Below are 12,333 nucleotides of genomic sequence, written 5' to 3'. Positions count from 1 at the left end.
TGCCTAATACATGGTGGGCCACTGCAACTCTTTTCACCCCTGTGTGCCCAGCTCCCACCTAGTCCTTCCTTTGCTCCCTTTCTCCGCCACCTCTCCTTTTCTTCTGCCTCCACCTCTTCATATAATTTTACTAAACTGGTTTCTGTTGTTTCTTCCTGCGCACTTGCAATTTCAATTGCCTCTTGTTCCTCTGCTGCCTTATTTGCAGTAATGTCTGCCCTCGGAAGGACTGGAAAAACTTTATGTTCTGGAGACAAGCCATTCAGGATTGTTGTAGGGCCCACCACTGTGGGATGCAGTCTCAGCATGGTCTTAAGGGCGGTATAGCCTGTTGTTAATGGATATGATCCACTGGGCTTAATTGGCTATATAGGCGAGTTAGCAGTGGCTGCAGTCTCTCTGAGTATCCCCTGATGTTTTTGTTCCTTCACTATACCCTGGACAGCTGTCAGTGTGTCAGATTTTATAGGCTACTGCTTATGGAGTTTATGTAGGTCCCCATTTATTTTAATTGTGTTTATGTTTACTTCACTACAATATTGCTTGTGTCTAGCCCACACAACTGGGAACTGCTGGTTCCACCACAATCTTGGTGATTGGGGCAGCTGCGACTATGCTAGTCAGGTTGTGTATTCTGTTGGTTGTACCCGTTCGCTGCCCCTGACTGTCCATGTTATTTCTCCCTTTCCCAAATCGATTATGGCCCCTGCTTCCCTTAGGATATCAATTCCAAGGACGGTGCCCTCATTATTTGGAAATACCCAGAAATACACTGGAAGCTGCACTCCCCCAATTTCGAGTATTTGCGACTTGCTTCTTTCTGCTTTTCACTTTTTCCTCCTACACCCCTAATAAAAATGGCCTGTCTGGTTATTGGCAAGGGTAGGTCTGCTATTGATACCGATGCCCCTGTGTCCACTAACATACTGCATTGCCCGCCCCCCCCAACAATGCTGTTGTGTACATCCGTGGGTCACCAGCGCTGGCAGTGGGGCTTGCCGCCACATCGTTTTCCTGTCCTAGGAGCCATATTTACTAGCTCTATAATCTGATCGGCAGCCAGATTGTTCAGACTGGGCACCGGTGGGGTGGGAGATTGTGTGTCTGCTGTGATGTTCACCTGTTTTTCTTTCCTCTTTTTTTTTTGGACATTGCCTCCAACCATGTCCCAATAGGACGCACCTGTAGCATATCAACTCCTTGACCCTCCCACGTCTATTTCAGCAGTTTCTTGCTTCGAGCCGTGGTCGCCGGCAAACAAAACGAACTGTCTGGGACATCACAGCTGCTGCATCCACTATAGCCACATTGTGATCTCTCTTGTACTTTCTTTGGTCTACCTCACTGGCCCACGAAACTATCGAAGAGTAGTTCGACCCCACTGTTATGCCTAAATCTAAAACTTCCTGGTGGGCTGAGCTCAGACCTTCCTTAAGCATTTTTAGGAAGACTTGGTCATCCCTCCCTGGATTATCCAACCTGGAAGACTCTTCATACACTCTATTTATGTTCTGCATAATCCATAGCTGTCTCATTAGCTTTTTGAATCACTACCCAGTTACTCTCGTCTCTCCCCCCCCCCCACCCCCATCGCTGCTTCACTTCCCCTTTAAAAAAGCAATATCTTTCTTCATTGCTGGCTTTCCCGGTAGTTGCCCAGGTACCATTCCGCGCCCCTTGGGCCATCCTGTCCCACATATTCCTCGGGCACATGTATATCTTTAGGGTGCATCTGGTGAATTTCAACCATTTTTTCAAGCTTACGCCAGAATTCTGAGTTACCACATGCGACTTTAAGTGAGGGCAACTCTGACAAAATGCTCTGTTTCTTCCCGGGGGCGAAGGGCTTAAGAATAGTTGGAATCATTGTCAAGGGCTGGCTTGGATCATCAGGGTGCTCAGCCTGACGTTTCTTGATCTCAATAGGTGCCATCCTGACAGATATATCTGGGTAAAACCTCTCCCTGAAATACCTCCACATTAATTCCCACACTACGCAAAATACCAGTTAAACAGCACATACTTAAAACCGCAGAGTATGTACTCCGCAATCTGCCACTTTTGAGCACCTGAACTCATGATGCCTGCGGTATTCCTTTGCATCACACTTGCAAAATGTATATACTAAAATGCAGCTCCCCGAATGAGTATACATGCCCCCACTCTGGCGTCCCGAGCCGTGTTTACGGTAAGCACCCTTTGCAACTGGTGGCTTCGTCTCACCCAATTAACACGTTTCCTTTTTTTACATAAACACATACACGCACACACACTACTTTTATATCTACCAGTATAGCTCTCTGCATTTGTGATACCTCATGTTCCCGTGTACCACCGACCTGAACAGATCCAAGCGTGAGTGCTATTTTAGAAAATACTCACCACTTAGACTGAAAATCACTGGCCACACAATGGGTCACGAGGGTATCCCACTTCTGACACCAAATGTTGTGATGTGAATGAATTGCTGGAGAGAATTACTGGTAGATACAAAGCAGCTTCTTTATTCGACAAAACAAGGTACAGCAGGCATCATATGGAGAGGCTTTCGGTGGAAAGGTCTGCAGGCCCAACATGGGGGTCGATATTTATTTGCTAAGACACAAAGGACAATTCCATATTTACAAAGTATAAACAATGCTTTCTTTTGAAGCTACATATAAACTTCATACCTTCTGATTCGCATCCATCCCACAGATGCCAGCAGCGTCTGGAGTAGGATCCACAGCTTTTAGCAATGCATTGTCCCAAACCGAATCCTCAATATTTTATTGAGGAACAGAAGACTGGTAGCCAAAGCCATTTGCTAAATGTAGATGACTTAAACCCAAAAATCACTCTAACAAAGATTATTTTCGTATTAAAGCAAATTAACAATTTAGATAATTTCAGTAGCTGTATGTTTACAATTTCAGAGACGCTTTTGACAACCCATGTTCAGAACTAACTTTTATTCTCTAAGAATTCTAAGCTTCCTTAGAAATCCACTCAAAGTAAGTATTTTTTTGTTGCAGTTCTAGAGATGTCCTTTATCTGGTGCAAAGTCCATTTCTAGTGATAAAATGTCCTGCTGTATCAATGCAACATTGGTTGTATTAATCAATGTTTTATTCAAGTTCATTATTGACAACAAATTGTCTTAATTTTTAGTGCAGGCTTTAATGTAGTATAAAGCAGACTTTATACTGCTTTATTCATATAATATTCCTGCTCTGTATCTTGTTGATCAAAATGAAAATGATAAAAAAAAACTGTTGGAAATCTGGTAATGGAAACAGAAAATTCTTTTTAAGTATTCAGCAGGTTAGGCAACATCTATAGAAAAAGAAATGTATTATTTTTGGCAGTAGACTCTTGGGGGGGAGATTTTTAAAATAAGATTGTGAGTTGCAGAGAAGCTGACAGGAGAGATAGATAGGATAAAGTGAATATCTATGCTAAACTGAGAACAGCATCGCTCAGGATAAGTTTTTAGGGATGTCCACTCAGCTGGAAGTTAAGGATCTTAACACAGAGGGCACAATTTTAAGGTGCTTGGAAGTAGGTATAGAGGAGATGTCGGGTAAGTTTTTTTACGCAGAGTGGTGAGTGTGTGGAATGGGCTGCCGGCAACAGTGGTGGCAGCAGATACGATAGGCTCTTTTAAGAGACTCCTGGATAGGTACATGGAGCTTAGAAAAATGGAGGGCTGTGGGTAACCTTAGGTAATTTCTAAATAAGTACATGTTCAGCACAACATTATGGGCCGAAGGACCTGTATTGTGCTGTAGGTTTTTTATGTTTCTGTGATTTGATGGTAGCTGGACTATGTGATGCATCCAGTAGATCAGGCTGTATTAATGGAAAGGGAATAATTCAGCAAGATGGATGACTGCAACAGAACTGCTAATACTGTTACAGGCATTGAATGAGAGTATACTGATTTGAAGAATGTGATATTGAATCCAGATTGCTGCAGCATGTCTGGTCAAAATGAGGTATTGCTTGTGTTTCCCTGATTTTAGCAGTTTATTTTGTCGCAAATTGGGATGGAAGATTAAAATGATAGGCAATACAAAGCTCATGCTCCCTTCTTCGTACTGAGCATAGGTGCTCTGCAAAGGAGCTACTTCATCTAAATTTTGGTTTCTCCAGCTTACTACGGACAATACTGAGAATACACTGAATAGAAAGAAATGCAAGTGAATTGTAACTTCATCTGGAAAAATTTGTGGGACCGTAAATGGTGGGAAGAAAGAGATAAATAAGCTGATGTGGCATCTTCTTTTGGAATTGCATGGGAATATACTGTAATGGCTAGCACGAGAGGGCATAGTTTTAAGGTGCTTGAAGTAGCTACAGAGGAGATGTCAGGGGTAAGTGTTTTTACGCAGAGAGTGGTTAGTGCGTGGAATGGGCTGCTGGTGGTGGTGGAGGCGGAAGCGATGGGGTCTTTTTAGAAACTCCTGGATAGGTGCATGGAGCTTAGAAAAATAGAGGGGTGTGGGTAAGCCTAGGTAGTTCTCAACTAAGGACATTATTGGCATAGCTTTGTGGGCCAAAGGGCCTGTATTGTGCTGCAAGTTTTCTACGTTTTTATGAAAGGAGTTGCGATTGGAGAAAGAAAGCAATTAAAAGCTGGAGTCATAAAGGGAGTGGTTTGGGAATGTCCAAAAAGGAAGATTTGGTAGAACGTGTTGGATCTGGCAGCAATTGTTTATTCCTTGAATGTGTTCAAAGATGAGAAGCAAAGGACCTCTCACTGGGAGAAGAGGAGTTAAGTGCATAGTTGTGAAATACATGAGATGCAATCCACCCACGGTGTTAGAAGGGCAGCTGTGGTTCAGGAAGGAGGAAGACATTTCAGAGGAAAGTCTGGTCATTGAAACAAAAATGACAGACAAAAAGGAACTGGGTGAATGGATTGGTCTTTATAGGAGACAGGGTGGGAGTAAATATCTCTATGATATCTGTGGACCAATACGGTTTAATGTTGTAGTTTTATCATTTAAGTCTGGCAGATTTTTTTTTTTCTTTTGCCCTTTTACTTGGCATTTTCATTTGTTAAACAAAATGATGCACACTTTCACTTCACTGTTAACTCAATATGGAATTGGATTTTTCTGCTGCATGGCACAATGTTACTTATCTTAACTGTTGTTTTAGTTTTTGATAGGATTATTCATGCATTGTAGAATATAGAATGCACTGACATTGTTGTAGACAGCGAAACTCCAAATACCTTGCATGCTCAAAGTTTTCGTGCCAACTGGCAAATTTTTTTGGAATTATTGGATGTAATTCGTATTAATAAAGCAGCACACTTGTGATTTTTTTAAACATGTACAGTACATAGTTTTATAATAAATTTTCCAGTCAACTGAGTAAGGTTAAAATTGCACATGAACTGGGTCACTTGTGAGTTCTAGAGGAGTATGTTGAATTGGACACAATGAATATCAGGTGAGCACAGGGATTAGTACCCTGATGAGTCTTGGGGATAGCATGGGAACCGTGACCTGGTAAGCCAGATGCTGAACCATAGGGATCTTGAAGTAATCAGATCATGTATTACTGGAGTTTTGTTGTATGTTTGATGTCTAATCTTAAAATTCAAAATCCTAGTAATATTCTACAAATGAATTCAGATGATGGGGAATAAAATCAATCAAATCAGCCACTTCAGATATTTGAAGCAAGTCTCTGCTGCTGTTTACATCAGAATCTGGTTTATTATCAGTGGCATATATCATGAAATTTATTGACAGTAAGAAATATATAAAAAAAATGGTGCAAATGAGAGCAAAATTGTGACAGTATTCATGGATCATGCAGAAATTGATGGCGGAGGGAGAAAAACTGTTCCTAAAAAACATTGAGTGTGTGTTTTCAGGCTCTTGTATCTCCTCCCTGATGGTAGTAATGAACATAGGGCAGGTCTGGATGTTGAGGGTTCTTAATGATTGATATTGTCTTCCTGAGGCACCACCTTTTGAAGATGTGCTCAATGGTGGGAGGCTAGTGCCCAAGAGCTAGCTAAGTCAACAAACCTTGGCAGTTTTTTTTTTGATCCTGTGCATTGGAGCCTCAATACCAGGTCGTTATGTAACCAGTCAGAATGCTTTTCACCGTATATCTGTAGAAATTTGCTGGAGTCTTTGATGACATACCAAATCTCCTGAATTCCTAATAAAGTATAGCTGCTTCTATGCCATCTTTGTGACTGTATCACTATGTTGGGTCCAGGATAGATCATCTGAGATATTGAATCCTTGGAACTTGAAACTGTTCACCCTTTCCACTCCTGACCCCTTGATGATTGGTGTGTGTCTTCCCAATTTCCTCTTTCATAATCAATCCTTGCTCTTACTGATGTTGTGTGTAATATTGCTTAACCATCCTATCCATTTCACTCCTATTCACCTCCTTGTCACCATCTGAGATTCTGCCAACAACAGTTATGTCAGTGGTGAATTTATAGATGGTGTTGTGCCTAGCCACGCAGTCATCAGTTTAGAAGGGGTAGAGCAGTGCATTGTTGAGCCTGTGTTGATTGTCAGCGAGGAGGAGACATTACTTCTGATCTGTAATGACTGTATGTCAGTATAACTGTTGGCCTTATTTGTGTCATTGTGCCTCACTCACTATCTTTGGGAAGTACAGTTGAGTTTTCTCTCTGGAAAAAGGTGGTCAATTTTTCATGACTCACTACTTTAAAAGATTTAATCGTGCTGAGGGTTGATAGAGTATAGGACTGGTACTCTATGGTCTGTACAGTTTAATTGCATGCTTTGTGGTTTGTTTATGTTAATGGGTATTGTTGATAGTTGTAACTTTTTTTGTCTCGTGTTATGATTTAAGAGTTATGAAATTGTACACTTAAGCTTTCATTTTACTTGGCTTATTGCATTCCCCGGTATTTAATTTTTGAGCGTTTTCCTTGGGAAACAAAATATTCAGGTTTCAAAATTTGGATCAGTGAATTTATACAGCTATTAGGCCTTTTGAAAGACATGATGGAATTTTTTTATTTGTTTATGGGATATGAGTTTTGATGGCAAGTTCAGCATATGGCAACAAACTCAATGTGAAGAGCCACCTCCCTGAATCACTGCGGTTTTTCTGATGCTGGTCCTCCATCAGTGTTGGTTAGCAACTTCCAAGTTCTACTTCAGTGATAAAGAATAGTGCTATATTTCCAGATGCTACTATCTGAATATGAATTTATCAGTGGTGGTTTTTGCTACCGTTGTCCTCAATTGGTAAAATGTTTCCTGTCAGAGTAACCCAGTGAGCAACTTTATTTGCTTAGGGGTATGATAGTTAGATGTTGATTTATTAGCTGTTGAGAGGACATAGTTTTGAGAGAAGGAAGTGGTCATTTTAAATTAAAGCTTAGAGTAATGTCTTCTCTCTGGTAAATTTGCAAATGACCCTGAAATTCGTGGTATAGTGAACAGTGAAGAAAGTTGTCAAATGGTACAACAGGATACAGACCAGCTGAGAAAACAGCCAGGTGGAATTTAGCTTGGGTCAGTGCAAAGAGTTGCATTTTGAGAAGGTAGACCAGACAAGGACAAGTACAGTGAATGCAGAACCCTGGGGAGTGTTAAAACAGAAAGGCCCTGGGGTAAAAAGTACATTATTTTTCTTTAAACTGGAGAAAAGGTAGACATGATGGCTTTGAAAGCCATATGGTATGCTTGCTTTCATCAGCTGAAGCATTAAATATTACATAGCATTGGGAATTACACTGGAAAGAGTATGAAGGAGATTTATGAGATGTTGCCAGGATTCTGTTACGGAGAAAGGTTGAGCAGGTTTGGACTTGTTTTAATGGAGCATCGTGGAATGAAGGTGATTTTGTAGAAGGTTTATAAAATTGTGATTGGCATAGATAGGGTTAACATGCAATGTCTTTTTCCCAGGGTTGGAGAATCAAGTAATAGAGGGCATAAGTTTAAGGTGAAAGGGCGTAGATTTAATAAGAAACTGAGGGGCAACTTTTTAAATCCTGAGGGTAGTCAGCATATGGAATGAGTTTACAGAGGAAGTGGTTAAGGCAGGTGCATTAACAACATTTAAAAGGCACTCAAACAAGTACATGGATAGAAAAAGTATAGAGCAGGGGTTCCAAATGTGGGGTCCACAGACTCCTTGGTGAATGGTAGGGGATCATGGCATAAAAAAGCTTGGTAACCCCAGGTTTAGAGGGATATTGGCCAAATGTGGGCAAATTGGATTAACTTGATAGGAATTTTCGTTGGTGTGGAGCAGTATTTTGAAGGGCTTATTTCCATACTGTATGACTATAACTATTCATGTTACAGTGGTACAAAACGGGCTGCACTTGAAGTATTGTGTGCAGTTCTGCTCGCCTCTCTATGGAAGGATGTGATGAAGCTAGAGAGGGAGAGCTGCTTGGCTCAGAAGGCATGATTTGTAAGTACAGGTTGGATAGGCAAGGTTCTTTTGCCCCAGAGTAAAGAATGCTGAGAGCTGACATGATAGATATCTAAAAAGTTATGAAAAGCCTAGCTTGGGTAGATAGCCAGTGGTAGGGTTGTCTAAAGTGAGAGGGCACAGATTTAAAATGAGAATGAAGAGTTTTAAAGGGGATCTGAGGGGTAAATTTTTCACACCGTATCTGGTATTTGTAATGTGCTGCCAGAGGAGATAGTGAAGGCAGGAACAATAATAAGGTTTACAAGGCACCTTGATGGGTACTTGGATGACCAAGGCATGGAGAGATTATCGACTTAATGCAAGCAAGTGAAATTAGTATTGCGAGACATGCTGGTTGACATAGGCACAGTAAGCTGTGGGACCTATTTCCATGCTGTACAATTCTAGGGTGGGGAGTTTCTGCAATTCCCTACCACTTAAGATTGTGACGATTAGATCATTGGAGGTATTTATGAGGAGGTAGATTAATTAATGATTCAAATAATGAAGAATTGAGGGCTTTGTGTAATGGGCAGAAAGGAGGAATTTAGAAGTGGGGCCTATCAGCCATTTTCCAGGGGAATCTTGAAAGGTTAGGTGTCTGACATCCGTTCCTTTTTTGTTCTGTTATTTATTAAACCCAAAGGCTTTGCCACTGGAATGTGAGAGAGTAGGGTGAGATTGTACTTCATGTTGTTTGGACCATGTAAATGCAGAATTGCCACTTGATAAGCTATCCAGTGAATCAAATCAGTGAACTGGACTTGGACAGTTCGTACAATCTTTTCCTTTCACTTGAAAAGCTGAAATTATTTAAGTTTGTTGCTTTATTTGGGAAATGATGTAAAACTAGATATCTATTTGCATAGTTCTAGTTCCCTGTGCAAATGTGCATTATTTCCTTGTTCCTCATACATTAATTGTTTAAAAGTATGCAGAATCTCCCAGCGTATGCGTGTCTCAGGTATGGGAACTGCAGTCAGTTCCATTATTGGAGTAGATGAATGAATCTTCCAAACTGCAATTAATAAGATTTGAGCTAATTGAGGTGACACAAGCAATTTTTTTTATAGTACCTGGATAATGCAGTTCAATATCTTGCTGCAGTGGGCCTTTATAATAAATATATATTTTTAATCTATTTTAAACAGAGGTTAAAATAGGCAATCGATTCATTCTCCAGAAATCCTCATATTAGTATTTGTTCACAGACACCGTCGCTTGGAGTGGAAATGGGCTGTGGAAAGGGCAGCAATTGTCAACCGCTGGACATGGTTGCAAGCTCAGGTGTCCGACCTAGAATACCGAATACGGCAGCAGACAGACATATACAGACAGATCCGTGCAAACAAGGTAAGTGCAGAGATTGACACGGGGCCAGAAGGTGTTTTTCTGCTTAAGTGTAGGACAATGTCATCTATTTACACATCATGCACTATTAATTCAAAATTTAGAAATGTTGTAGATCAAGGGGATGTGTTGTTATTTTAGCAACGTTTTCCAACTGGGACGTTTATTTTGTTTTTTGATGACACTAATATTTTTGCACGGGAGGGATAGTAATACATTATTACATTACTTTAAATATTGAACACCTCCAATTACATTCAACTTAGTGAATTTTGTGTCTACCAGAGAAAGTATTCAGATTGAGTAACAAATGAAAGTTCAGAACTATAAAAAGAAAGCCATATGCTGTGAAGTGTTTTCAGTTATTGCATCATAGTAACTTCCTCGGGTATCAAAATGATCTTAGCCTTTTTCAGTGCCAAGTTTGCATTTTGATTGCTAAAGTGGAGATAACTGGAATGAATTACAAACATTAGGGCGAATTTCTCCAATGATTTTAATCCCCATCTCAGTTTTCTACGTTAATGCAATTTGGCTTGATATTAAATCTTTGGTACTTGTAGAATAACATCTTTTCAAACTGAAGTTTTAAGTTTCAGAACTGCCTTATCAAATGCCTCCCAATGTAAAACAAAATTTAAAAATCACTTATTTCTGCTTACATAACATTCATTAAATTGCTGACCTTCACTAACTTTTGGTTTTACTTCTTCTTGACTGTATTCTCAAATATTTCCTTGGCCTAGTCCTATATCATTCCTCCAACTTATTAGTCATAGTCATGCTTTATTATTGAATGTGTTCCTTCTCTAGTTCTGCTGTTTTGGAATTGAACTTATTTGCCGTTGTGAAGGTCTGTAACATTAGAATTCTGTTTATAAATTCCTTTTCACAGTGACTTTTTCCTCTGTTAAGGCATTCTTAAATATACCATCTTGATCAAGGTGTGTATAGCTGCCTTGATATATTATGACCTTAATTTTGACAAAATTGCTTTAAAAAAGAGCCTTGTAATAATTTAGTCTGTTAGAATTAAAATATTTTTGTTTCAAGAGCAATCATTCAGCCTTAGTACCCATGATACCAAGATTTTTCCATATTTAAATAATTTCCCATAACTAAATTTGTTTGTGCTTGATGTATATTGTATAATGTTGCAGTTACATTTAATCTCTGTTTACATGATCCTTTCAAACTGGCCAATAAGTCTGTAAACCTTAAGTTACTATTTTTGTCAATTTTCATGTATTTAGCCAGCTACCTTTTGAATATATTGTTGAATCTCCCTCAATTTTTATTCCTGATGATGCATTCCAAGCAAGAACCACTTTCTGTGTGACAAAGTATCTTCTCATCTCTGTTTAGTACCCTGTCGACAAATGTGTTTGTCTTTTCATATTAACTCTTTAGCTTTCTAATTAAAAAAAGGATTTAGATATGCATAATGCTTACATGATTACCTAAATAATGGCCTAGAATTTTTCAACTACTGCAGAGGTAATGTGATTTAACTTTATTACAAAATAATGTTTTGAAGGGAATTGGAGTTTTAAGAATTCCACGAAGACTATGATAGACTTCTGTGCCTAGTGTGTTCTTATTGTGGACATGGGGATTTGATAGGAGAAAAACATGCAGCATATGCCTAGCTGCTACTTCTGTCACTTGGATCTTGGCATGTTGTCACAGCACTCGCTTGTTTCATTTTCTCCTGTCCGACTTTTCACACCAGAGCTGAAATTATTGTTTATAGCTTTAATACAAAGAAAAGGCCTTGTCCTACAGGAATGCCTTGGGTCCTGTTTGCTCTGGAGTTTTGCCTCATGACTAAACCTCTAAAGCATTAGCTGACTGGCAGAAGACAAACAGTGGAAATAAAGAGAGCCTTTTTCTTATTTGCTGCTGGTGACAAGTGTCCCATATGGGTCGGTGTTGGGATGGTTTCTTTTTACCTTGCATGTCAGTGATTTGGATGGCAGAATTGATGGCTTTGTGGCCAAGCTTATGGACAATACCAAGATGGGTGGAGGGGCAGGTAGTGCTGAGAAAAAAGGGGAAGCTGCAGAAGGTCTTGGACAGACTAGAAGAATGGGCAAAGAAGTGGCAGGTGGAATACACTGTTGGGAAGTATACGGTCATGCACTTTAGTAGAAGAAATAGAAGCGTATACTATTTTCTAAATGGAGAGAAAATTCAAAAATCTGAGGTGCAGTGGGACTTGGGAGTCCCCGTGCAGGATTCCCTAAAGGTTAACTTGCGGGTTGAGTCGGTGATGAGAAACATAAATGCAATGTTAGCATTTGTTTTGAGGGGACTAGAATATAAAAATAAGGATGTAATGAGGCTTTATAAGGCACTGGTGAGGCCTCATTTGAAGTATTGTGAGTAAATTTTGGTCCCTATTTAAGAAAGGATATGCTGACATTGGAGAGGGTTCAAAGCAGGTTAATGAAAATGATTCCAGGAATGAAAAACTTGTCATATGAGGAACATTTAATGATGTTATGTTTTCTAACTTCAAAACGTTAAACTAATTGAAAGGAAACCAAGAGTTGGGAG

The 12,333-nt window shown here is 39.7% G+C and overlaps 1 protein-coding gene across 2 annotated transcripts in view; it reads left to right on the top strand.

Annotated features, from left to right (window-relative positions):
• Positions 1 to 12,333, top strand: part of LOC140199042 (KAT8 regulatory NSL complex subunit 1-like) — a 170,708-nt gene that overhangs the window by 112,805 nt on the left and 45,570 nt on the right. For both annotated transcript variants that reach the window (XM_072260478.1, XM_072260475.1), the window contains exon 2: positions 9,636 to 9,777. In XM_072260478.1, the coding sequence (XP_072116579.1) occupies positions 9,636 to 9,777 (142 nt within the window). The remainder of the gene's footprint in view (positions 1 to 9,635; positions 9,778 to 12,333) is intronic.

This window comes from Mobula birostris, chromosome 1 (assembly GCF_030028105.1).
Source record: "Mobula birostris isolate sMobBir1 chromosome 1, sMobBir1.hap1, whole genome shotgun sequence".
NCBI lineage: Eukaryota > Metazoa > Chordata > Chondrichthyes > Myliobatiformes > Myliobatidae > Mobula > Mobula birostris.
Note: the sequence above shows the minus strand (reverse complement) of the source record. Positions and strands in the feature narration are given on the sequence as shown.